This window comes from Ochotona princeps, chromosome 28 (genome assembly GCF_030435755.1).
Source record: "Ochotona princeps isolate mOchPri1 chromosome 28, mOchPri1.hap1, whole genome shotgun sequence".
Taxonomy (NCBI): Eukaryota; Metazoa; Chordata; class Mammalia; order Lagomorpha; family Ochotonidae; genus Ochotona; species Ochotona princeps.
In genome coordinates this window covers 8,354,965-8,382,506 of record NC_080859.1, presented here as the reverse complement: position 1 = coordinate 8,382,506, position 27,542 = coordinate 8,354,965, and the positions used below count along the sequence as shown (strand labels likewise).

Here is a 27,542-nt window from a genome sequence, read left to right as displayed (position 1 = left end):
GCTCCCAGGAAGCACCCAAGAGAAAGGAAAATCTTTATTGGTGTTCATGCCCACAGCAGCATCGTTCATTATGGCCCAAGCGTGAGAAGAATCCAAATGCCTAGCTACTGATGAACGGCTGGCTGAAGCACGGGACATGCATATGGGGACTGATATTTGGCACGAAAAAGGAATTAAGTAGTGACATGTTACATCATAGCTGAACCTTGAACATGATCGTGATGAACAGGCAGATGAACCATCTCTGTCACTCTCATTTTTCTAAAACTGTTTCAAATAAATGAATGTAAGTAAAGCCAGTCTCCTAAAGACCAGTAGTCTAGGACCCTATTATATGAAATATATTGAAAAGTCAAATCTAGAAAGAAAGGAGGTGAATCAGTGGTTGTCTGGGCCCCAAGGAATGGAGAATGCATGGGCACAATTGCTGGTGGGTAGAAGGTTTCTTTGGGGGATGACAGGAATGTTGTACAATCAGTTTGTGGTAATAGTTACAAAATACAAACTTATACTAAAGACCACTGAACTGTTCAGCTTGGACAAACATTATGGTATATAAATTACATCTAAATGAAATTGTTAAAAAGTAGGTAAAATGAGAAAAGAGGAGAATGTCCTGCAAGCTGTCACTTCCTGATCTCAACACACTTATGTAAATAACTTGTGGGTACTTCTATTTCATGCTTTAAACTCGCATTGTTTGTAGTTGATTTCGATGTCCATCCTTCTGCTTTTGAGACTTTAGTATTGTGACTAACCTGGAGTAGAAAGCATTTATTTCTTCACCTTTTGTTTCTCCTCTGCCCTTTTTCACTCTCTGGCTACCTTTCTGAAATGATTTCATTGTTCCATTCAGTTATCCATCCTGCCACTCTTGGTCCGAAAGAGAGTCATTTGGATGTCATGGGCCTTCTGTCTTCCATGGCAATGTATGGATGTTAAAGACACAGTCTGTAGGCCCTAAAGATCTTGGCCCAGGAACTCAGTAAGATGTGCTGTCTACATTCTCTGTGGGCTGCCAGATTCCTTTCAGCCAAAGCCTTGCAGGAGGGCTTTCCTGACCTTCAAGCACACTCCCTTCTCTCGTTTGCATGCCTTGGGCTCTGACCATTTGGTCCCCACTTCACTGCCACAGAAGTTGAGATATGGTTATGTCCATTTGCCTTAGGACCCAGGAAACACTGGGGCTGAAGCTTTGGCCCAGGTCAGCATTTTGTGTTTCTGCTTGTATTTATAATCCACAGAGATGTTCATTTTCTCTTTAATATTCTTTCATTATCATCACCTGCTTATATAGGGAGAAGGGCAGAAGGGAAAATATGAATTTTAGCTGTCCTGCTAGCTGGATATTTCACACATCAGTGCAATGGTGCTTTAGCAGGAAGATTCAAAGCATGTCAGGTTTTTTCTTTTCTCTTTTTAAATTTGAGTAAGTGGAGCATAATCAAATGGAAGCAAGTTACAGTAAGTTACAAATAAAATATAAATGATCTGGTCAGAGTTAAAGCTGAACACACAGTTTTGGGAATTGTGAAAGTCAAAGAAAAAAACAGGTAAATCCAATTTCTACTTTTGATGATGTAACAATTTCTTTTCTATTGGATAGTATATTTAGCTTGGTTGTTCATTCATGCAATTATAACATTTCATAGTGTATCGATGGTCGTGACTTTATTCACTGGTTCAACAAATAATTATGCTTTTGCTGCCACTGAGCTACAAGGCTCTGAGGACAACGGAGATGGACACAAGATGGCCCTTTCTCTGCAGGAATTAATAATGCATTAAGAAAATCAACCACCACATTAAAAGAAGTCACCACCCTGGGCTAAGAAAAGGGCTGCTGGGATTGAAGGAAGAAGTGCTGTGAAGGCCACAGGGCAGTGGGAGGAGTAATTCTTGTTCAGTGTCATTCTAGAAAGAAGTAATTCTCAAGGGTGCACTGCAGAAACAGGACAGTGGGAGCTCCTAGAATTTTTACTTAAACACTGAAAAGGAGACCGGAGGAACTGGGTTGTCTCTGTCAAGCAAACCATTGTAGCTTGGATTTGGGGGTTATGTTGGACAGCTTTGGGAGCTAGGGAGACCTTTCCACTTCTTCACTCATCCACATAATCCCATTTACTGTTCACTAATGATGTCGAGCTCAGGGTAGAGATTTCTATACATGAGTGGAAATCAGGCAATTTTAGGAACAGATGAAGAGATTTGCACAGTTGGAATGTGTAGTAAGTGATGACCATCACGGAAATGAACAGACAGCCCAGTTACAGGCTGAAGAGACGAGATTTGGGGGCGAGAGATCCTGAAAGGTTTGGGATTCAGTCTTTAGCAGATCTCAGAGAGAATGACATAGAGAAGAAAGAGATGAGAAGCAGAGAGACTGATGACGAAGTTGTCAGACCCAAATCCCAATGAAATAATGACCATTACACTGAATTGCCATGCGAGTAGGGGAGTAAGGAATATCGAAAAGCTACAGCACAGTCAGGCTTCTGGTAATATAACATTACAACACAAACATGTTGGGACTTTTAGCACCATGGTCAAAACTTGAGGTCTGTCACCATTACTGAAAACAGGAAAACACTGGCATATTCATGATTTTTATATGAATCAAGTCAAGCCTTCACATTTAAGGATAAAAAAAACCACCCTTCCTTCCAAAAAATATGTATTTTTAAAAAAATGAATCCCATGTTGAATAAAAGCATAGTTTTTGTTTTCATTTTATGTTCCATGAAAAACTTATATTTCTACATTACTATAAATAATTTAAAATTTATCATAAGCTTAAATAATATTTTCCTACACAGTGATTGCATGGTAATGAGAGAGAGGTAAAAAGTCTTGGCTTGATACTACTACCTGATGAACTAATGCTAAAGATAATCTTTATATTATCATGATACTCTTTCCTGTTTCAGTTCAGAAACTAGAAGGCTCTTCCTACAATAGAGTGATATCCTAGAAATTACAATGCAATTTAAATACCTAGTGCTATATTCAGTACTGGTCAAGGAACTGTACACGTTCAGACTCTTCCAAGAGTTCAGGAAAATGTGTGTGGCTTTTGAGAGACGTTGCACCAAAGTGAACCTAGACTAACTTGTTAGGACAAATACAAACAGGATCAAGTCTGAATCATGAAAAAAGATAGCATCAGGTAGAAAGAGTCCTCTACAGGAACACAAATTATACCAACACCAGAACAACAAGAACAAACATCAAATTTATGGTTTGTCTTGGATGAAAAAAGAATTGAATCGCTCATGCCTTGCAGAACCTTACAGGGACAATGTCTTCAAGAAATCAGCACTTCACAAATGGATAATTCATTGTAAAGAGTGATGCTGATGAAGATAAAGTTCACCATGGCAGACTGACACATCACTTTGTAAGAACAAAGAGAAATGATTTCGCTCATGGACTAACTTAGGAGAATAGGAGAACTGATGGTTAATGGCATACACAATAGTCATACCACAGACATCTCAACTGGTTCAGCTAATGCCATGCTGCCTGAAAAAATGCAAGTACAACAAACTTTCTGTTCGATCGATGCCCAAATTGTTCCACCCAGACCAGTTTCAGACAAAAAGCAGGCTTTCATTGGAAATTTTACACAAGTGGGATTTAGATCCCCAAGCATCTCTTTGAAGAAATGTAATGAGAGATAAAACATGGTTCCCCCAATTACAGCCTGAAGACCAAGCACAATCAAAGCCATGGCTACCAAGAGATGAAAGTGGTGCCCAAGTGGATTGATCAAGAACAAAATTCATGGCAACAGATTTTTGGGATGCTCAAGGCATTTTACTTTTTGGAAAGCCAAAGAATGATAGTATCTACTTTTTTGGGCAATGTTTTAAGAAAAACTGACAAAGGTTTTAGCAGAAAAGCACCTGAGAGAGTTTTGCCCGAGAGTTTTTCCAGTACAGCAATGCTGATTCCTCTGAGATAAATGCAATCCTGTAGGAGTTTGGAGGCAATCACTTTACAGTCCTGACTTAGCTCCTTCTGACCTAACACATTTTGTTTTCTAGTCTCAAAAATTCTTTAAAATTCACTCATTTGTTTTTATTGAATAATACAAAAAAAGACTATGTGATATGGTTGAATTTCAAGGACCCTCATTTCTTTCATGAAAGCGTGTTTGACTTGATGGAGTTTAAGAAATCAAGTTTAGATTTTAAATTATTATCTTTTAATTACACTTTCCCCTTGTAGTAAGCTGCTTCAATTCTGATAAACAGCTAAAAAAATAAAGAGTTTATTAATGATTTCCATTCACTAGACTTCATATTTGTAACAGCTTAGATGAGAGCAACCTTCCCTGCACCTAGCCAAGAAAGGTCCAGCACCTGCAGCTGCTCAGGCTCTCCCTCTCAGCCCAGACACAGCATTTTAGACTTTTCTGTAGGGAGCTGTGCAGTTGCTGTTTCTAGTTAAGAAAATTCTTAAGAGATGCTCACTGAATAACCCAAAAAGAATCAGATCATAAAAACCCATGTTAAGTATGATTCAAAGGGAAAAAATGAGCTGCAATGGAAGCCCATTAGGGCTGGAAAGACTTACGCCCTTCAATAACCAGACATACATAGCCACTTACGAAGCTGTCCAGCTACATAAGTTCTAAAACATCTGTCAGCACCATCCGAGTGCCACATGCAGCACACAGCAGTCACAAGTGGGGTGGGGATGTGTTCAATTGTGAAGCAGAGGAACAAATCGATTTCACAGGTTTGATGCAGGTTGTTATTGGCCAGGTCAAAGAAAGCCTGGGAATCAACTCACCAAAGCTGTGACTCATGGACTTGGAAATTGATATCTGAGGGGAAAAACTGAAGCCAGCAATAAAAAGCTACAGGGCCCTGCAGGAAGACCTCAGGAAGTGCCAAGAAACAGAAGCTGCAAGGCCACACTCTGACTTTCAACTCCCACAGCAGAGAGCTGAGTCTATGGTCACTTTTTGTTAAAAAAAGAAAAGATCTTCCCATCATGACCAATTCCCCATCTCCCGAGCGCAAATAAATTCCTTTCAAACCTGAAGCATTAGTTCTTCCTCTGAAGACATCGTCATATGCCTTCCACTGTGGCGTCACCTGGTAGGCATGAATGAACACCACAAACACCACCACCAGGCACATCAAAGGCACGAGAGCTGCAGTGAACAGAGCGGCATAGATGTTGGGGATGAAGCACCTGCAAAATACAACACAAGAGCTCACTCAGGAGACATCAGCACAGACACATCTCAATTCAGAACCTATCATGGCACCACAGTAGACGAGCTCTTTGTGTCTAGGGACTGGCAAAACCAACTTTTGGTTTTTCTGAGTGGAGGCTGTAGGATTAAAATCAAGCCCTACGCCTCACCAAGCTCCATGTTTCAGTTCTCAGATTTTGGGAAGCTTAGGAAAATTCAAAACAGGTTCAGGCCAAATAAATACGAGAGATGCATTCCATATCCATCTATTCAGTGTATACATGTTGTCATTTGAAAGTCTACCACAAGTCATGGGGTCAATATATTAGGCTTCTGCTGGCATTATATCCCAGTACAACATGCTCAAAAATGACTGATACGTTAACTTATTCCTACCTTTCCTTATCTTCAAAATAAGCATTCTAGTAGTATTCATTGAGAAGACTGCAATACTTCACACAGAGCACTCAGTAAATTCTGTGTGACTCACCATAGGACTAATATTCTCTGGAACATACTTTGGGAATCACAAAACCACACCCAGTTTTGTGGTGCAAATTCCCAGTTGAAGACCATGGTCAGAGTGCAAAGGCTCCTTTCTGTTCTCCCTAAGCCCAGGCAGAGGCAGCCACCGTCAAAGCAGTGGGTACATCTCTATGGACCTCTGGTGACCCATGGGGCTGCTCCTGCACGAGAGGCAGAGTGACAGGATGATGGGGAAAAACAGAGAGGGATCTTCCATCCCGGTTCACTTCCCAAATAACCACAATGGTTGGGCGATGGGACAGGCCAAAGCAGGAGCCAGGAATTTCATCTGAGTCTCCCAAGTGGGTAGCAGGGGCTCCAGTACTTGGGCCATCTTCTGCTTTCCAGGAGCATTAGCAGGAACTTGGACTGAAAGCAGAGCAGCCAGGACTTGAATCAGTGTTCCTTTAAGGAAACAGGTACTCTACAGAGCAGTTTCATCTTCCATGCCACAGTGCCCACCCTGTTACAACCATGCTTTCAAGGGAATGTACACAGACAAAGCCCACTCTACTTACAGGTTATAAGACCAGGGTAAGGGACACTCAAATGGTACATGGTAAGGGACACTCAAACACTCAATTAAAGTGTTTGTTTTCATGTAAAAACTTTAAAATCCAGGCACACAAGAATTCTTTAAAAAGTTCATGACACATGCCTATTACAAAAAAGGTAAACTGAAAATTTTTGTGCCAAAATATATTTTTCATTCAATTTTTCATGAACTTCTTGAAATATTCTCATATATCTTTTAAAAGAAATCTTAATAGGGTTATTTGTTTTCAAATATTTCCCTCAATGTCACCATTCAGAAAATTTTCCATCTGTATATCAAGACACTGTATACAGCCACTAACATTGGACTTCACATAAAATTGAAAGACAAACAGCCACACAACCTGCTTGAAAGGAATCCTCAAAATTCCAAATACAAGTAATCAAGGAAAACACTCATTTTTGCCGTTTGGGGAAAGCAGTACCTCCAGTTTATATTTGTTACTAAAGGCCTTTCGCAAATATCCTTTCTAATGACCACGGCCTGCTGAAGAGATTCCTCGTGTAAACAAGACACATTTCATGAGGTGTTTCAAAACACATTCTCCATCTGCAGAGAGGTGTCAGAATGATGAATTCCCTGGCTTCCTGAATTTACTGTGGATGGCACACAGCCTGGGTTTTTTTCTCCTGCACCATCATTTGTGGGCAGTCACACCTGCTACTTGTAGGTAAAAGGCACAACATTAAACAGGCAAACATTCACAGACTAGACATGCAACACAGTTGTGCCCCAAAACAGAAGACAGGGCAGCCACTCTGTCTCATTGTCCATTCTTTTTCTCTACATTTTAAAAAAAATTTTATTGCCAAGTCAGATATACAGAGAGGAGAAGAGACAGAGAGGAAGATCCTCTGTCTGCTGACCCACTCCGCAAGTAACCACAATGGCCGGAGCTGCGCCGATCCAAAGCCAGGATCCCAGATCCTCCTCCGGGTCTTCCACACAGGTGTAGGGTTCCCAAGGCTTTGGGCCATCCTTGACCATTTTCCCAGGCCACAAGCAGGAAACCAGATGGGAAATGAGGCTGCTGGGATTAGAACTGGCAACCATATGGGATCCTGGTACGTGCAAGGTGAGGACTTATGTCACTAGGCTACTGTGCCAGGTCCTTTTTTCTCTGCATTTTTAGACCACGTGAAACAACAGACACTGGTTTCTCACCTTTAGTTTTTCTCCTTCCAGGTCTATCCCATGTATTCTGCCTTAAGTCATGTCCCAACTTTTCAAGTCTACTACCTCCCTGTGATAACAGTACTACATACTTACTAAAATGTTTTCACTTGCACTGTCCAACTTTATTTTTAAAAATATTGATGTAAATGACATGGATTATTTCAAGTTCTTGATTCCTGTATGGAATCAACCCAACAAGGAACTGAGGGACCCAGGAGGCCAGGGGAGAGTTCAGCGGCAGGTCAAGCCACAGGAGGCACTGGAATAGGTGATAGGAACTCCCTGGATGGGAGATTGTGATTTGAGTCCATTTAAATTGTATTTTAAGGAACAAGTCGATCCTGGAAACCTGGAAGACATGAAGAAATCCAGGCAGCTGACATCTGGGTTACATCTGGGCTACGCAGGGAATGAAAAGGACAGGGGGAAAATGTTTCCAAGGCCTTCTTCCTAAGTCTGTCTCAGTAGGACAACCTTGATGGATCCTCATGCCGGCTACTTGCAGGGAGCTCTCCCTACCAGGTCTTTTAACAAAAGTGTCAACATCTCCATGTGGAAACTTATGGGGATGCCCAACTCTATCCTATTTATGTCAATTTTATTCCACAAATTTACCGAACTTACGATAGATCCTGTTCGTTGCTGTGGGTGCTCTTGTGGCTGAGCAGGCTTAACCACCACTTGGGAGACCATCTCCTCTATCTGATTGCTGATCTGAATCCTCCCTGCCCGCTGACTGGCACTGGGAGGCAGCAGATGATGGCCTAAGTTCCCTGGTCCCAGACTCTTGGCTTTGTGTTGCTCTAACCCTACATGTTGTAGGCTTTTGGCAACTGGAGCGGCAAATATAAGATTTCTCTTTGTTGCTCTGCCTAAATCCTTACAAATTACCAAAAAAAAAAAAAAAAAAAAAAAGTTTTGTACTGTAGCTGGCACAGTGGCTCAGCAGGCTAATCCTTCACCTGGAAACACTGGCATGCCTTATGGGTGATGGTTTGTGTCCTGCCTGCTCCACTTCCAATCCAGCTCCCTGCTTAGGGACTGAGAAAAGTAACAGAGGATGGCTCAAGTCCTTGCGCCCCTGCACCCATGTGAGAGAGAGCCAGATGGAGTCAGGCCCAGCCCTGGACACTGTGGCCAAGTGGAGAGTGAACCAGCAGATGGAGAACCTCTTTCTTAGTCTCTCTCCCTCTCACTAACTCTGCTATGCAAGTAAATAATTTTTTCTTTTAAAAAATCTGATTATTTTGGTACAAAAATATTCCAAAATCCATGCATAGTGTTTTTTTTAAATATTATACTTTCCATGAACTTTTGCAGTATCCTCTTATTTGTCTACCTATCAAAAGAATTGAAGAACTTTACAGAAAAACATTTAGCTTGTTACTTTGAGAAAACAACAGCAGTAAATGTCCAAATATGTTAGAACAAAGGGGAAATCCGAGTTTGGGTTAACCAACTGCAAGGCAGAATCATCTATTCCTGTTTCCTTCTGTTGTAAACATACAGTTTTCAGACCAAAGGCAATCAACTGACCTCTAAAGCACATTTTCCTTTGCAGTTTTAAGCACGAGTAATATTAGGATTAAATAGTAGGTGAACTCTAAATGTGAATGGGAAAATTAACATTTGTAAATAGACTAAGAAAAAGTGGGGATACAAAGAACTTTCTAAACTCAATTAACTGGATAATTAAAGCTATTTTAAATATTATTGGTACTATTATAGAAGCAATAGCTTGCTGTGTATTGGGCATGAGACTGTGTCCTTAAATGCATTAGCTCACATAAACCTAACAATAATTCCATTAGCCTTAACATACATATATATGTATATATGTGGGACCATTACATTTAAATTAGAAAGGTCAAATTGTAATTAACACAAACACATACATTTGCTTTTACTGTTACCTCTGTAATTCTGCAATTATTTCTACAATTTCAGGGAAGAGTTAGTGGTAAGTATGCTTGTGATATCAAGGATCGGACTTAATACATTTACTTTGCTCTGCCAGAATTTTACACTAGCAGACCTTTAAGCAACCTTTACTTGGTTAGCACTTTGACACTTCAAAAACGTAAATAAAAAAACAAACATATGTCTTCAAATCTGGGAAAAATGATCCTAAACTTTGTCTGAAATCACAAGAGACCTTAAAGAGCCAAAACAATCCTAAACAATGAAAATAAAGCTGAGACATCACAATGCTAGACTTTAAGACATATGAAAAAGCAGTTATCAAAATAGTGTAATACTGGCATAAGAATAGACATGTTGGCCACTGGAACAGACTAGAAACCCCATAAATTAATCCACACATATACAACGAACTAATCTTTGATAATGAGCTAATTAAGTTTTTTTTTCAGTTTTGCATAGGGATATAAAATCGATAAATCTACCAATCTTCCAGCACAATCATTTGAAGCTTTTCTTTCAGTGGATGTTCATAAGCCTGAAATGTGTTGATCCTCTAAGATCAGGATGGGATGTTTTGCCCAGTACTGTGAACCAAGACATGGTTTTATACACACATATGTGTGTGTGTGTACACATGGCTTCACGTATGTACATATAGTATTATAAATAAGACATGTATTTTAAGAAACTCTTGAGAAAACATGATCTCTTCAATAAACAGTGCTTAGAAAACTGGATTGCTGACTACAGAAATATGGAACAAGATCCTTACCTCATGTCCTACACAAAAATAATCTCTCCATTTATCAGGATCTAATAATAATACCTTCAAATTATTAGAAGAAAACCATGGAGAAACACTGGAAGACATTGGCACTGGCAGGGATTTCTTGGATAACAAGTCAACAGTACAGACAGTAAATGCAAGAATAGACAAATGGGATTCCACAAAGCTAAGACGCTTCTACACAGCAAAGGAAACACTCAATAAGGGGACAAGCAGAATAATGGGAGAAAAATTTGCCAACTATACAGTTGATAATGGATTAATATTTAGAATATATAAGGGGTTAAAAAAAAACCTCAACAACAAAACAATCCAGGTAAGAAATGGGTTAAGGACACAATCAGGCATTTACAAGGAGTAAATATAAACGGCCAGCAGACACATGAGAAGAGGCTAAGGATCAACAACCACCAAGGAAATGTAAAAAAACCACACTGAGTGTTCACCACATCCTGTTTAGAATGGCTACATAAAAAAGGTCTGGTGAGGATGTTGAGAAAATGGTACCTAATTTACTGTTATTGGGAATATAAATTAGGATAACCACTAGGGAAGACAGCATGGAGATTCCTCAGAAATCTGAAGACAGATCTATCTGCCACATGACCCAGTTATTCCACTCCTGGGAATTTACACAAAGGAAATGAAATCAACGCACAAAAGAGTTATCTGTACCTTCATATTTATAATAATAGGTTAATTCACAATAGCTAAGATATGGAATCCACATAGATATCCATCCACCAATGATTAGATAAAGAAATGATGGTTTATATACCCAACGGAACACCACTCAGCCATCAGCCATAAAAAGAATGAAATCCTGTCTTTCACAACAAATTGGATGCAACTGGAGACCAATGCTTGGTGAAATCAACCAGTGCCCCCAAAACCAAATACATATTGCATGCATTGTGGTAGCTGATACACACAGCACAGAAAAAAAAGTAAGGCATATGAAGAAAATAGACATTGGGATATTTGATTATTGTTTATAACCCTTGTCTATGCTCTGGAGGACCAGTGATTTTTCTACTTACCACCTTATTTAGCAAGCTTAAACTTGTGATTATAAAGATAATTAAAAATATGTCATTGTAAAAATGAAAAAAAAAATTAAGCAGAGGAGGAAGGGAGGGTGGGAAGCATCATTATGTTCTTATTGCTGTGTATGTGAAATACCTGAGATTTGTTCCTTTTTATAAATAGAAAAATGAAGGCATTGAAAATCATGTATTTCATGTATACTCAGTTCAACCAAAATGCAGTCCACATTAATTGATTTGTCACATGCCAGGCATGTTGCTGGATGTCACAGGCATAGAAAGGGGCCTAATGTGTGTTCCCTCCCACGCCTGACAAAGACCCTGTATCTGCAATGAATGCACAAGGGTACCCAGCCCACACTTCCACCCATGCTGGTTTTCCATGCATCATCAGGACTGTCTGGGGGGCTTTCTTACAACTGCAGGCACTCAGCCTCGCTAGAAAGACTCTGAACCTGCCTTTTACCAACACCCCTGAGTGATTCAAACATACGTTAAAATTTAAGATGCACTTTGCTAGCCAGCACTTGTCTGGGACTAAAGTGCTTTCAAGTAATTAACAAATTAACCACTATTCTCATTTCTTTGACAGTGAAGCCAAAGAAGTGTGTGAAAACGCAAGTCATTCATGGGTTTCCCAGTGGCCTGAAGAACTGGTAAGAGAGACAAACAGCGAGAAGCAAAACGGCTGGAGAGGCACTAATTAGAGATGTCTAGAAGTTAGAGATCCACTCTGCGCTCTCTGCATGGACAGCCAGAAGAATCTCCTGGCTCCTGGCTTCAGATTGGCTCAGCTCCTGCCCTTGTGGCCTCCTGGGAAGTGGACCAATGGACCAGCAGATGGATAATCTTTCTCTCTCTCTCCCCTTCTCTCTTTAAATCTGCCTTTCCAATAAAAATAAAGAAATCTTAGAAAAAGAAGAAGAGAGAGACTAGCAATAGACTCCAGAGCCCAAGCCCACCACACCATCCAGGCACTCCCGCAGATGATGGGGGGCCTCTCTTGTAATGTCACAACCATTAAACCAAACAGCTGTCCCAAGAGAACATACTTAAATTTACTGCACAGTACGCTGTCTAAATTTGTTAAGAAGTCAAATATATGTCAGGTACAATACACTTTAACATACCCCATCTTATATGGTTTAAAATTGCTCTTGCTGAATAACACGGAATTGGCCACATTCCTATCACATTGAAAAGATAGAATATACTAGCAAATAATTCCAAAGACGAATGATGGACGTGATTTTAAAGACAGTCAGTGAAAAAGCCCTGCAAGTTCTTTCTTTTTTTCTGCAGGAGACATTCGTGCCTGTGCAGCGTTCTTCCTGAACAGCCCGATCCTGGGAACTTTAGTCCCTTGGACAGCGACTGCCAGCTCTGCTCCAGGTGGCTCTCTGTGCATCTAGCCTCTTTGGAATCACACATCGCATCAGGCTGACCTGTGGCCTTTGCACACACTCATGCTCTGTTCTCTTCTAAAACAAAACTGTGTGATACTAGGCAATGTCCTTGTCCTAGACCCTTGGAAGCACTCTGCCCTCTTGCCGTCCCTCTCTGGGCCTCCAATGGACATCCAGAGAAATTCTTTTGGCTTGTCCAAGTGCTAACCATCCTGCAGGGAAGGACAGTACAGTTATGATTTGATGTCATTTAGAAGAACAGGCATACAGAGCTAACTATCAGAGGACAAGATAAATGCCCAAAACATTTAAGTTCAATATATCTCCTTATCTTTTTGCAATCCTCCCACCCTCTGACTTCACTGGCCCCAGTGTGTGCACCTGCACAGCTGATCATGAGCTTCCAGTGAGGCTAAGGCCGCCTTGCAAGGCCATTCTCAATCTCAACTTAGTGTGAGTGACACAAGCTTTCTTCTTTGTGCTTCACATCCGGGATTCCAAGAAACTTAAAACCATTTAGTCATCACTTCGAAGAAATTAGGGACCACCTGGCATGTTAGTATAAACATGATTTCCTTTCCCTGATGGAAAATGTGTAGGCTTTGAATGGTTCCTTTCAAAATGTTCTCACAATATGCCCATGTATGCTTCATTTACAGACCACGGAAACAACATTAAGGAAGTGCGGGCTATGTTTACAGCCATGTTGCCATCGGCCACTCTCCTAATGATGTCGTCAACATTTAGCAGGAAGAAAAATTCTCCTTGTAATAGTGACAACTGCTTAAAGAGGCAAAAAGTTGTTTTGTAGAAGGAAAACTCAGAATTCAGCTTTTCATGATCCCATTCCACAGGGCAGAAGCCATAATACCTTGTGCTAGAAATGTGGTCTATGCATTTCTCTGACTTTAAAAGAACATTGCAAATGCTTCAAGAAGAATCTTCTAGAGCAGTCTTTGCAGGGCAGACCCTGAGTCACACCACACATTGAACCACCTCGTCATGCAAAAATCCACAGCACATCGCAGTAACTCATGTTCTTAACTGATGACATGAAACCATGAACAAGTTGTTCACCGAAGTTAGTCACACTCTGTTTAAAATTTCCTACACATTTCCTTGCAGGATTAGTAAATTTTTAATTATAAAATTCTGGAAATAGCAGGGTAACTGAACTTAGACAAAGTTATCTGTCATCTGAAGGTCATTATCTTCTAGATAATCTCATTGTGTATCAGCTATAATTCTCAGCTCTTTGGTGCAGCCCGTTTAAATCTTCATATCCCAAATTTTTCCTGAAGCAAATATTTAAGGATGTCAGTCTTCACTGAGAAATGAATTACCACATAAAAAATGTGTTCTTGTTCGAAGATCACTGCAAACAGCCTTCATGTCTTACACTCTAGTTAGGGGCTTACAAGAATTGGTCTCTGAAGTTACTGTGACTTTGAATTTACTTATTTTCAGGAGCTCTGCAACACTGCAATTAGCTGGCAACCTCAGTGTAAAGGGACAATTCCTTCCCCGAGGGACCTCAGAAAGGGAACAATATAGCGTGACAGTAAGCACACATTATATAATTTATGTTTACATTACATAATGTATAATTATATAATTGGCTACCTATATGGGAGGGATCTACAGGCTAAATTACTGGGGAAAACTTGAAATAGATGATCCAGATTAATTTCAGAAAGGGAAAGTAAAACTAGAAGTAATTTTATCCCTTTCTGGGGAATTCCTGACACTGAGGTGAAGTAATAATTTCATTGTCCTTGATTCCTGGAAATCTTAAGCTGTGGATCACATAAAACCAGAGACAACATTTTTGAAGCCCACAGATGGACAATTCTTAAGCCAACACCACATAGAGCCCCACACCCAGCGATTTTATTCATCATACATGTGAAGAAGTTTCTCAGAAAGAAATGATTTTGTTGTTGAGACTGTAATGTGGGGGGACAGTGTGGGTAGAAAGAAGCCTTTGATAGGTGGGGATAGCTCTTCCAGACACACACACACCCCCCAAAGTTAAGAATAAAGGGCCCTGTGTGATGGCTCAATGGCTGAATCTTCACCTTGCAACTGTTGGGATCCCATATGGGCACCGGTTCTAATCCTGGTGGTCCCACTTCCCATCTGGCTCCCTGCTTGTGACCTGGGAAAGCAGTCGAGGACGGCCCAAAGCCTGAGGACCCTGAACCCGCATGGGAGACCTGGAGGAGCCCCTGGCTCCGGATCAGTTCAGTTCAGCTCACCTCAGCACAGGCCATGTGGGCATTTGGAGAGTGACCCAGCAAATAAAAAATCTTTCTCTCTGTTTTTCCTCCCCTTTGTAAATCTGCCATTCAAATATATATAATATATAAAAGAATGAAGACTCAGTGTCCAGATTATGCAAATAATCTAGTTCCAGGTCCACTCTTCTTACTCTGGGAGCTGGATCAGAGTTTAGCCTCTTCATGTCATTCTCCCATAAGGTAGTGGTGTGCTGGTGCTGGGTCACAGCAACATCTTCTCCTAAGAGCACAGCAAGAGCCTTAGGGGGCAGGGCAGGTCACAGTCTTAGATGAGAACCTTTCAGAAGGTTCATTATGACGACTACTACCAGGGATGATCCCTCTAATGTATGTACAGGACTTAACCTACATTCAAAACAAGGAAGACATCCAAGAGGAGGGAAGTGGTCGTGGAAGACTTCATGGAAGAGGTGGGTCAAGCCAGCTTGTCTGCTCTTGAGGGCCTTACCAATGAACAGTTACGTGGAAGGGACGGTCTGAGTGCCCATCATCTTTGCTGGAGAGGAATGGGGGAAGCTTTCCCTTTGCTGCTTCCCACAGGCATCTTATGAGATTTCACAAATCCAGTGCAGAAACCCAGTTCCAAAAGTCAAGGCGATTCTGGCTCCCATGCGAAAGAGGCAGGTGCCCCTCAGGGACACCCCAGAGAACATGATTCCAGAACCACAGGCCTGGCCCCAGAAATGTCAGCAACAGCAGCCTGTGCTGTCAGTTCAGGAATTTCTTTAGGGCATATGGCTCTCACCTCCCAACCTATGTCCCCTTTCTACCCAAGCCTTCAACAAGAGAACAGAAGGTGCCAGAGGGAAGGAGTCGGCTATAAATTGGTTATCACATTTTTCTAGAAAAGCCTAGACAAGGGAATATACTTAGCCTCTCTGAGCCTGCCTTCTGCTTGGTGTACCTGCTGGAGGAAGCGACGGGCCAACTGTTAGAAAGCAAGGTGTCCTGCAGGTCCCATCCTCCTGAGCTGCCCATTAGAAAGATGAGCACACTCCCCATTTTTATGTTAGAAGATCCAGCTTTTCCTTGGAATCTTACAAGAGAGGATAGTGGAGGTCATCCACTGGCCCTCTGGCCTGCTGACCTAAGAGAGGACACAGCACGCATGCGTGCTTCACAGCCCCTGGCTGTCTGTCAGGGCTCTCTGGGGACTCCCGAATTAAGTCAGACTCCACAGAAAAGCAGTGGACAATGTTTTCAGAGACTGGGATTCTGGAAATCCCTTCTTCAGGAATTGTCTCCAGTGTTTTCTTTCACTTAGCTGACTTTCGAATAAACCACAGAATAAAAACACTACGTGCACATATTTCTAAGTAAAACGATCACTAGTTATGTTCCAGGCAGCTTAGGTCGCACTTATTTCTCCTGCGAAACAGTTTTTAATCACATTGCATAGTAAAAATAACACAAAACATAAAAATCCTTGTGAAAGAGTAGCTTTCATTTAGCACGCAATACAGCCATGGCTCAAGGCAAGGACACTGAATGGAAGCTCAAGTTTGATCCATCACGAGCCTCACTCCCACCGATGCCCTTTCCCCGTCCAAAAAATCTTGGCTTTAGTTGGACAGCATTTTATCATAAGGAACTTATTTTTGTCAGCAGGATGTTCCTGTTATTTTCAAGTCTTGTTGTTTCAACAACAGGATTTCAGTGCCATGAAATGGAATGGGGACGGCAGTCCTGTTCATTTCTGAGCACACTCATGAACGTGTCCAGCACTCTGCTTTAAGGCTGCCCCCCGCAAACCCTCTGCATCCTTCCTAATTTACAAAAAAAAGTCACAATCTGATCTCTGTACACATTCTTGGCTGAAGTTCCTTTCAGTTGTCATCGAAATCTGCCACTGCAGTGAAGGGCCTGTTCTGTCTTCAAACACTTCCTTGTTTTTCCTCGTTTTTCCTTTTTTCGCTCTCTCCTTAGAAGTCTCATGTGCTACGCAATCTAAATGTCTTTTAAAACATTCAGGAGTGCGCCATGGAGGGTCCTTCTTGGGGTGTGATGAGCCAAATTGTTGCCTGCAGCGTCAGCATCCGGACCCACAGAGCATCCACTCAAATCCCAACTGCTTGACTTCTGATCCAGCTCCCTGCTGACGTGCCTGGGAAGGCTGCTTGGGCCCCTGCAAGCCAATCCATGGATGAAGTTCTGAAGCCCGGGCTTCAGCCTAGCCCAGCCCTGGCTCTTGCAGAGAGCTGAGGTGAGGACGATCTCTTTCTCTCCCTTCACTTTTCAAAATAACATGAAAATAAATCAATAAGTTAAAATAGACATGTTTAAACCACCATTCTGTTCTACCAGGGTCCTCCAAAATAACGTAAATTCTACACTGAAAATCACAGAAAGACGAGGTGGTGAACGGACAGCTTTTGCTCTGCGGTGTTCCGTGGGCACGCACTAGAAGGTCACGGCCTCCCCTCCCAGGACAAAGCTATTTTTATCTTCAGTGCAATGTCACCATACTTAGAATTCTCAAGATTCGTTATCATTACTTACAAATAAGGCAGCTTTGTTAAATGTTCTACCATGACCCTGAGAGTCTGCGTTCTCTTCGAACTCCATGAAGTACTAGCATCAGAAGGTGGACCTTTGGGGGCATTAGGTCAAGGAGGGAATAAAAGCCATGCAGACCCCTAGGCCCACAAAGATGCTGACTCCTTGCAATTGAGGGTGCAGTGGCAAGATGGCTGTCACAGCATAGGACCTCACTAGACACCTCAACACTTGTGCCTGAAACTTGAACTTGTGATCTCTAGGCTCTGATGTCGTTTCTGTGATACTTCATGACTGCACCCCGCACTAAGGCAGGTTCCCAGCCTGTCCCTTCAGGGTCCCGGCAGCCATCTGGAGCCTCCTGGTGATTGTGAGCCTTTCTCCTCCTCTGCGGAAGAGAAATACCATGTCCTTCCAAAGCTTTAACTGCTTTTCCTATACACAGTGGATGTGGGCTCAGAGTGTTCCACAAAAGCATCCATACCTGCAGCTGGGCCCCCAGTGTGTTGATGAATCTCTAAGAGGCAGAACTCAGGAGGAGGTTATGAGCTCTCTGGGCAGGTGGAGTGCTGCCCTTAGGAGGGACGAAGGAGTTCCTACGGGACCCTGACCAGTTCTCACTGGGTTACGAAGAAGTCAAACCAGAACCCCTTCCCATTCTGTGACTTTGTCTTACCATCTGAGCTCTGCCACTCCTGGCATGGAGCCACTGCCCTGCAACACAGCCAAGGCAGCCCTCCCCAGAGCAGGACAGATGGCAGTGCCATGCCCTAGAACCTCCTCAAAGTGCAGCAGAAGTAAAACTCTTTATGTAGTCACAGACTTGGAGATTTTTCTATACCACTGGAAAAAGGACCAATGCATACACCCACAATAATAAATCAAAAGTGGGAGAAACGGTACCAAGAAAAAATAAAATTGTACAAGAAACAGTAGTGTCCATATTAGCACCTGATAAATATCAGGATCCCGATATTTTAAAAGCTGTAGTCCTATCTCCGTTGCACACAAACAGAAACACTTTTTTTTTCAATATGAGAGTGGCATGGCTACTGTGTCATACAATGGGCTATGTTCATGATATGACATTAACAGAAAATTCAGTACTCACTTTCCCACAGCTGCTACTCATTCATTTAGGTCACATTTATTAGCCAATAGACACATGCATTTTGCTACACTCCGCACGTAAAGTCGAAAATGAGACGCACCTCCTGACCTGGGGAACACCGGTGTCTTAGTGTATTGTGCTACAGCGTGACAGCAAAGCCACCTGCAGCACGGCGGGTGCGCAAAGCAAGGAGTCAGTGACTGTTTACACAGAACTTGGCTGGTGAAGTCACAGTTGCCCAGAACACAGAGAGATTAGAATCGAGAAGGGAAATTTGTTACGGTAAGAACTTGACGTGGAGATGAATTGGACAGTCTTGGGAAAACTGCGGTCCCTTTCCTGACGATGGAAAAGAAAGGGCAATGCTAACCCATTTTTCAACTTTGTTTCCTGTTGGTTCAGGAATCATCTGTGCTTTTAAAAAAGGGAAGCGGGGCCTGAGATTTTTCAGGGAGATAACATAATTGTGATTAATACTTGTTCCTCTGGGACTGTAAGACTTTCAAGGTCAAGCGTGTGTGTGTGTGTGTGTGTGTGTGTGTGTGTGTGTGTGTGTACACATTCAGGCTCGCATTCTGCTCTGGGGCAGCAGAGTACAGAATTAGTGAATGCACAGAATGAAAACAAGTAAGCTCAACTGGTCCGATGATATGAGAACTATGTTGTTTACTAATTTTGGAAAAGGGGATGGACACTAAAAAAACCACACATAATAAAACCATTCCAATAGTCTTATGGAGGATGATTCTGGATGAAAACTCAAGAAAGCAACCATACAGGACATTCCAGAAGAACTTGAGGCAACCTAGGAATCATATCGATTGAGGAGACAACATCCCTCTCCAGGACCCCTCCTCTCAGTGAGCATGGCAAGGTGTAAGCTGGGAATTCCCAGCTGACTACAGTGCCTTTAGAAGGGGCTGCAGAGGTAAAAATCCTCTGCTATATCTAAGGAAACAACTCTGCTTTGCTATGTTAGCCTGTAATGAAACAAAACTCAACAACCTAAGAACTCCATGATGCTGAATCAAAGTAGCCAACCGAGGAAGCAACACTTGTAGGCATGTGGGCGCCTGCGGTGCTCTTTTCCTAGATCTCATCCATCTAAAGCTGTCCTTTTTTGATACCTGCAAAATTTTTTCTACACTGTAAGTGGAGTCAGACACAGACTTCTCAGACAGTAGAGCCCTAAATGCTCTAAAACTAGATTATCCCAACAGCCCTGCAGCCACACAACCACAGGCATTTGATAACATGCAAAGAGGTAGTACTGACAGTAATGAAACTCCAACCTACCAACAAAACAGCACAAACACAACAACATACAAAGCCATTTTATAATGCTTGATCTTAAAATGCATGTTTTCAAGGAGAGATTCAAGAAAATACAGATGTTATCATGCAAACACACAAGCCAAAACTGGACTATTATTCTTTGTAACTACCTGTCTTTGAGCCTTACAAAAGGCATTGCAGAGCCACTCATATTCATGTTTGTATTTGCTTAGAGTTCCAAGTGGAACACTGCCTCTGGCTTTCCTAGACAATTTTAAGAAAGAAAACTTGAGTTCATTTTACGGATTGGGTGTAATTGGGTGTAAACAATGCTAAGGTGATGGTCAAATCATTAGTTGTCCTTAACATGTGGACAGGGAGGGAACGTGTTCAGAATATTCCTCCACTTTTTGCATGAAAGACGTTTTTAAGAGTAAGGCCAGCTGCTAATGCAATCACAATGAAGTTCTTAATACTATAAAAGACTCCTTATTATGAAACCAAGGATGCTAATAACAACTCTCAGGACTTCTAAATATTCAAAATGCAAATGCAATCAGCATCCCTCCATTGATGGGGTAATACGTATGCACTGCAAAGTTAAGTTTGGCAGGTCTGGGGACCACAATGGTACACTCAAGGTTCTATATTTCAGGGTAGGTGTTGTGTGAGGTGCTTTGCATGCAATATTCAATTAAACTGACAAGAAAAATTCATAAAGCAAGCAGTATCATTTGCATTCTTTCATTGAATGGAAATTTATTGAGCACCTATTTCAGACAAGAGACTGTTCAAGGCTCCGTGGTTATCGCAGTGAGCGGTCACAGTAACAGGAAGTTTTGCCAGATCCAGAGTCTGGCCTAGTGGTTTAGCATCTGTGCCCCACGTCAGAGCGCATTGGTAGGATGCCTGCCGCGGGCTTTGGATAATACCTTCCTGATATGACAAAGCCTGGAGACAGCAGTGACAGTTCAAGTCCCTGGGACTCTGCCACCTACTTGGGAGATATGGATTACTCTCCTAGCTTCTGCCTAGCCTAGTGTTGGCTGCTGTGGGCATCTGGGGAGCAAGCCAGCAGTTGGGAACCTTGTCCAAGTATCTGACATACTGTGTGTGTGTGTGTGTGTGTGTGTGTGTGTGTGCATGTGTGTTCCTGTCTGTTTAATTAAAGAGGAGGAGGAAAAGCAGTAGCAGCAGGGCCAAAATCCTCACCATCTCAGAACTTACATTCTAGTGAATATTATTCTCCCTTAACTTTAAAAATCAAACCTTCCTTTAGCTAAGGCATTAGAAAGATTTTAACCACACAATTTTTTGTGTTAGGCCTCAGCTGGAAGCCAGTAGCGATCCTCTAGACAGAAAAGAGGAAAAAACACACAATACAGTAAACACACATCACAGCACCACTGAGATGGAAAGAGGATGACGTCATGATGCATTGCCGAGAACTGCGGATTTTGTCCAAGGGGTCAAAGATCTCAAATTTTCTATGACAGAACGCAGATGTTTCTTTTCAAACAATAGGAAAAGATATACCCATTAATATTCTCGTGTCCTTCTTAACATGGGCTGACCCAATTCTGATACAGCAGGCTATCACCCAAGAAATCATGCAAAGGGACAAAATGCAACGTCTTTGTTTCTGAGACACAGGGACTCCTTTTCACCAGCTGGGCCTCAGTGTCATGGTTCATTGTTTTTCTCATTCATTAGCAGCAGGCTTGAAGGACATCTGGAGTTCTCCCTGGCAGGCCAGCACATGACTCACTGTGGAGAAGCAGTAGGCTGGATAACTGACTCCGGAGTTTGACGAGGTGTTTCTGAATTGCACACACTGTACTATCATCCTCACTTTCACCCAGTTGTTCTTTTCTACCTCAACTAGGCTCCCTTCAAAATAATCAAGAGATATCAAACTTTTATTTGAACTTGGTATTTTATTTCTATTAGTGTCTTTTTAATTTGATTAAATCCCAGTAATTGCCTAATAACAAATTACCTGCAGGCATGATTGCCCAACAGGTAAAGCCTCACCTTGCAACTGCTGGGAACCCATGTGAATGCCTGTTTGTGTCCCAACTGCTCCACTATCCATCAAGCTCCCAGTTTGTGGTCTGGTAAAGCAGTAGAGGATGACCAAAACCTTGGGGACATGCACTTATGTGGGAGACCTGTACAGGATCCTGATTCCTGGTTTCAGATTGGCTTAGCTCTAGCTGTTGCTGCCATTTGGGGAGTGAACCAGCAGATAGAAGATCTTTTTTATCTCTCCTTCTCTTTGTAAGACTACCTTTCCAATAAAAATAAATCTTTAGAGCTTGGCAGCGTGGCCTAGTGGCTAAGGTCCTCGCCTTGATCCCATATGGCTGCTGGTTCTAATCCCGGCAACTCCACTTCCTCTCTATCTCTCCTCCTCTCAGTATATCTGACTTTGTAATAAAAATAAAAAAATAAGTCTTTTAGAAAAAATAAATCTTTAAAAGAAAGTTACGCAGCAATTACATTGAATATTTGTCTTCATTCTGAACTAATACAAAGGGTGACAAGTGGGTTCAGCACAATGGCTCAGTGGCTAAATCCTTGCCTTGCACACACTGAGATCCCAGATGGCACTGGTTTGTGCTCCAGCTGCTCCACTTCCCATCTAGCTCCTCGCTTGTAGCCTGGGAAAGAGGATGCCCCAAAGCCTCGGGACCCTGCATGAGCATGGGAAACTCAGAACAAGCTCCTAGTGTTGGATCAGTTGAGCTCTGGCTGCTGAGGCTACTTGGTGAGCGAACCAGCAGATGCAAGTTCTTTCTCTCCTTCTCTCTGCCTTTCCAATAAAAATAAATAAATCTTAAAAAACTTTTTTGACAAGTATCCATGTGTTCATTCAGTATGAAATGCTTAAAATATTACTTAAATGACTATTTTAAAAATTAAATATTCATTTCAAAGGCAGAGTGATAATAGAAGAAGAAAGCGAGGAGGTGGAAAAAGAGAGAGAGAGTGAGAGAGAGAAAGAGTATTCCAAGCCATGATTCAGTCCTCTGAATAGCTGCAACAATCAGGCTCACCCTCTCTGAAAAGACAACCTAGAACTCTATCTAGGTTCCCATTTAAGTAGTGGTAACTATGTGCCAGAGCATCTTCCATTCCCTCCCAGACGCGGAACCATGGTGTAGCCAGAGGGGACCATGGTATAACCAGAACTCAAACCAAGGCCCTCAGATGTGGGATGCAGGATTCCAACGCAGCAGCTTCACCTGCTCTATCACAACACCCACCCCCTTCCATATGTAATTAAGTCATTCCAATTGGGTACTCATTCCAGTAGGCTACCACACAGAAAGTTTAAAAAAAAAAAAGTTCACAAAAAGTGCTGAAATAGCTTGCTATTTTCCGAAATGTGAGAAATTCGTTTAGTCTACACTTAAAATGTCTTCAAAAGAATGAGGAAACGCCCTGCATCATCAAGCAAGGCATTTAAACACGGTTGGCCTGACAAATTCATACAACACATGCATTTTGAGCCTGGCTCAGGAAATGCTGAACATGTGGTACTACGCGCATTGGAAGGAAACTGGGAGTCCTAAGCACTCCTCTTCCCAGAAAAGACCCCACTTAATCTTCACTGCTATTAACGAGCAGTGTGTCATCGCCACCTTCAAAAGTCATTCATGGATGACACATCCTGATCGCAGGCTACCCACAAGCACTAACTTTGAATGCCAAAGAAATTATGAATGTTTCCTTTATTTAGCATGCAATCTCAATTATTTCATAAACATTAAAAAAGGTAGGCGGCCTTTTAAAGGTCAGCTGATGATTTCCTGCGGTCCATTCTGCTTCCCCCATTCTTTGGAGCTTCATTGCTAATCACTGTTTGGTAAAGGGAGCCGCAGTATTATCTCGCATTTTCATGTAAATGGCATGTGTTCACTACTAAGGTGTGTGGGGATTGTTTACTGCTGAGATTGTTGTGTCAATATCAATAACAGAATGAAGAGACACTTAATACCTTACCTAGAAATTATTAAATCTTGAAATCCTAGAACTCTAAACTATACTTTGCCAACATTGATAATTAGCAACGAATTCAGTTCGGTCGTCTTGGTCTAGCATTATTACTATTTTTTAAAATATTAAATGGAAAAGCAGGATAAATTGTAATGTGAAAGCCATGCCAATAAGCCTCGATTTTTGCATAACTTGGGTCTAATCCAGTTACTATCACCCTTTTTATGGTAGTTTAATGGATCTGTAGGTGAAGCAGCAAAGGAGCTACAGATGAAAACATTCATGTGCCAAGAGAACTAACAAGGAGAGGAAGAAACGAAGTTCAGAAAGGGGAAGATTTAATGTGCATGTGAAAAAATGAGAACACAGAGTGAGCCACCAAGTGCCATATAGAACAACACACATGCCGCTGGTGTTAAGGGGAAGAGCTAAGGCTCTGATGACGATTCCCACTGGAAAATCTAAAGTAAGAGTCAGGTTGGCTGGCTACTCCAGTAGCAGGCTGGAGCACGTGGCGGTAGGGTTGGGTAAACATCCTGGGTTTCCTGGGTCAAAGTATACAGATGTCTCTAGAGCATTATGCAATAGAGATGATTCTAATTGTTGTCCAAGAGAATCTCCTAAAAGGCAAACAAGCCACTGCAGAGTGAGGTTGAAGGTCATAGTGAACTCCTAGAGATGACATAAACAATAAGCAGCCCTCAAGCAGTCAGCAGCCAATTTACCATGGTACCAATGGAAGCAAATCACCAGTATTTTCCAAGTCCGCTTCTATGCTCCCTGTCTTTCAGAAAGAAAGATGAGCTCATGGAGGGACATGGACCCAGAGGAGATGGGACGACACCTCCCTCCATATTTACATGCTTTGAGTCTTTCCATGCCTTTGTTGTTGAAAGGACAGTAATTCCAATGGAATAAAATTATCCACTTAGACAATCCCGATGGGACTGGGCTTTTAAATAACTGAATGAAAACTGTCTGATTTATAGTAATCACAGGGCTTTTCTACTTCCTAAAAGTGATTAGACACTGCAAGAGAAATCTGAACATTTTTGAAAAAAATTTAGGAATGGACGATTTCTATTGAAAAAAAAAGTATAAAGAGATTGAAGACAGTATTGCTTTAGATTAAATTTCATGAATTCAAACATATTACATGTAAGAGAAAAAAATCTTTTGTGGATTTGTTTTCTAACTTGTTGAAATCACATAGCGTGAGAAAAATCATGAGAAAAGATCTTGATTGTAGTGACTATTGGTCAAAACAAATTGTATTGTTTCTCAGCGACTACCGTTTTGTTTGGTGCACTGTTCTTGAGAAAGGACTAACTGTTTTAGGTGATTTTTTCTCCTTTCCTCCCTCTTTGTTTCAAGCAATTCCACCCTTCAAAAACTATTTATTTATTTGAAAGGCAGGTTTACAGAGAGAGAGAGAGGAGGAGGAGAGAGATCTTCTATCTGCTGGTTCACTTTCCAGACGGCAACAAGGGCAGACAGGAGCCTCGCCTAGGTTTTGCAAGTACTTGGGTCATCAGCTGCTGCTTTCCAAGGCACATCAGCAGGGAGCTACACTGGAAGTGGAGCAGTTAGGACATGGACTGATTCCCATGCAGGATTCTGGCGCCAAGGCAGCAGCTTCCCCTGCTATGTGGCAGTGTCTGTCCTTAAATAATTTCATCTTAAAACTGTACTTTTGCAGAGTGTTTCCTATTTTATTTCTATCTTTTAGATACTGGGGTCAGATGTTATGCGGTTTTATAATGACCAGGGGAACTGTTTGTTGGATCTGTTTGTTCAGTTATTACGCATGAAAACTGGTCCCTAAATCCCAATCTTTAAACTCCCAGATTGGTACTATTTTACTCTACCAAGATGATGAATTTTGACTGCTGAAGCCAAAGAGTAGTGTTTTGCAAACTGAACTTTCCCACAGCCTCCTCTGCAGGTTGGTCAATCCCTTTCACTTCCCAGGAGATCCTGGTGGGATCCTTACAGGAGCGCTTCTTTTACAGACTCAGCTTTTATTTCCAACTAAGTGATTTCTAATTAAATATCAGTAATATACAGTATCTTGCAAATTTAAATATTTGCCAATTTATCAAAATGCAGTAGCAAACCTGAATTTACCTGTGCGGGGCATCTAGTCAGAGAAAGGTGACATCTACATTCCTAAGGAATCCAGGGCCATGGCTGGCACAGTGGGTCAGGCTGGCACCTGTGATACTGACATCCCATATTGCAGTAGAGGTTCAAGTCCCAGCTACTCTGCGCCTGCCTCCCCTTCCTGCTAATGTGCGTGGGGAAACAGCAGAAGATGGCCCAAAGGCGTGGGCCCTTGCCTCCCACGTGGGAGACCAGGACAACGATCCAGGATTCTGGTGTCTTCCTGGAGCAGTCCGGCTGTTATAGCCATTTGAAGGAATGAAATGAGAAATGAAAGCTTGTGTATGTTCTTTTCTCTTTCTCTCCCTGTCTTTCCTCGCTCCCTTCTTCCCTTTCTAATTCCCAAAAAATACATACATACATACATATATACATACATGCAACATTTGCAAAGTGTCCCTAAATTGGCAATATATGCTCTGGCTCTTGACTGGTCTCTGGTTCAAGCCAGCTGCTTTCGGCTTCGGGTCCTGTCATTCTGCCCATTTTATCTTTGCTCAGCTCTACTTCCTGAATGGAAGGTTCTCCCCTCCCTCCTAATACACGCTGTTTACTCTGTCAGGCATGACTGCAGGGCCAAGACACCACCCTGTCCTCAGGTCTTCCTCTGACCCCAGCCTGCTGCACTGATCTTTCCCTTGTCCAAACATTTCAGAAACTAATTATTCACCGATAGGTTATGGCTTCTGTGTTTTTCTGCTCCCAACATGATACCAGCTTTCCAAAAACAAAAGTCTAACGCTAAACACACTGCTACAAGATAGAGGATCCAGAAATAAGACACACTGGTTCTTTTTATCTTCAAGATACTGCCATCTGTAGTTCAATGAAATTTCAATAGGCAAGGTCAATTTATTTTTATTTGAGAAATAGTGAAAGAGCAACATCAAAGCAAATGCAATTCCTGTGTTGGTCTGGAGCTTTTCCATTTTTCCGACCTTCCCATTATTATGTCACTTGCTTCAAGAACCTTCAGCTAGTTAACCCCATGGTGAATTCCAAACCAAATAGGCACTCTTACAATTCATCATCGAATGCTTCCAGATGGAAAATGAGAACCGTCCTTTTTTTTTTCTTACCAGTGGTAGAAAGTCACTTCCATTTTTCTAAATAAAAGCTTTAAATCTCTAAAACTTGTACATTTTATTCCTGTTTCAATATAAATCTATGTGGCTTCATTTATATTGAAAACAAAAGTGACTTTGAGAGGTCAGATGGAAAGGTCAAGCTGATACCAGGAACCCGCACGGCTACACGGTAAGCATTTTGAGGATGGACTCAGTGTTTTCAATTCATTGCTAGCCTAGCTTACAAGCAGACAAGAATTCATTTTTGCCTAGTTAGGATTACTTTGTGCTCCAGAGAGTCCTAGTGGAAAGATTTAAATATCTACACAGATATATTCTAAAGCAAAAGGTTTCATAATAATTTGTTCAATCACAAAATATTCACTATGCATCCACTGTATATACAACAGACACTTTTCTAGACTCCAGGGATGTGGTCTCATCCATTCAAATGGCCTCACTGAGATTACATTCTTATCGAAGAAACTGAGAGTTAAAAG

At 41.8% G+C, this 27,542-nt stretch overlaps 1 protein-coding gene across 1 annotated transcript in view; it reads right to left on the bottom strand.

Annotated features, from left to right (window-relative positions):
* The window catches only part of ADGRV1 (adhesion G protein-coupled receptor V1), a 387,995-nt gene that overhangs the window by 80,060 nt on the left and 280,393 nt on the right, over positions 1-27,542 (bottom strand). The window contains exon 86 of the mRNA XM_058656191.1: positions 5,048-5,205. Within this exon, the coding sequence (XP_058512174.1) occupies positions 5,048-5,205 (158 nt within the window). The remainder of the gene's footprint in view (positions 1-5,047; positions 5,206-27,542) is intronic.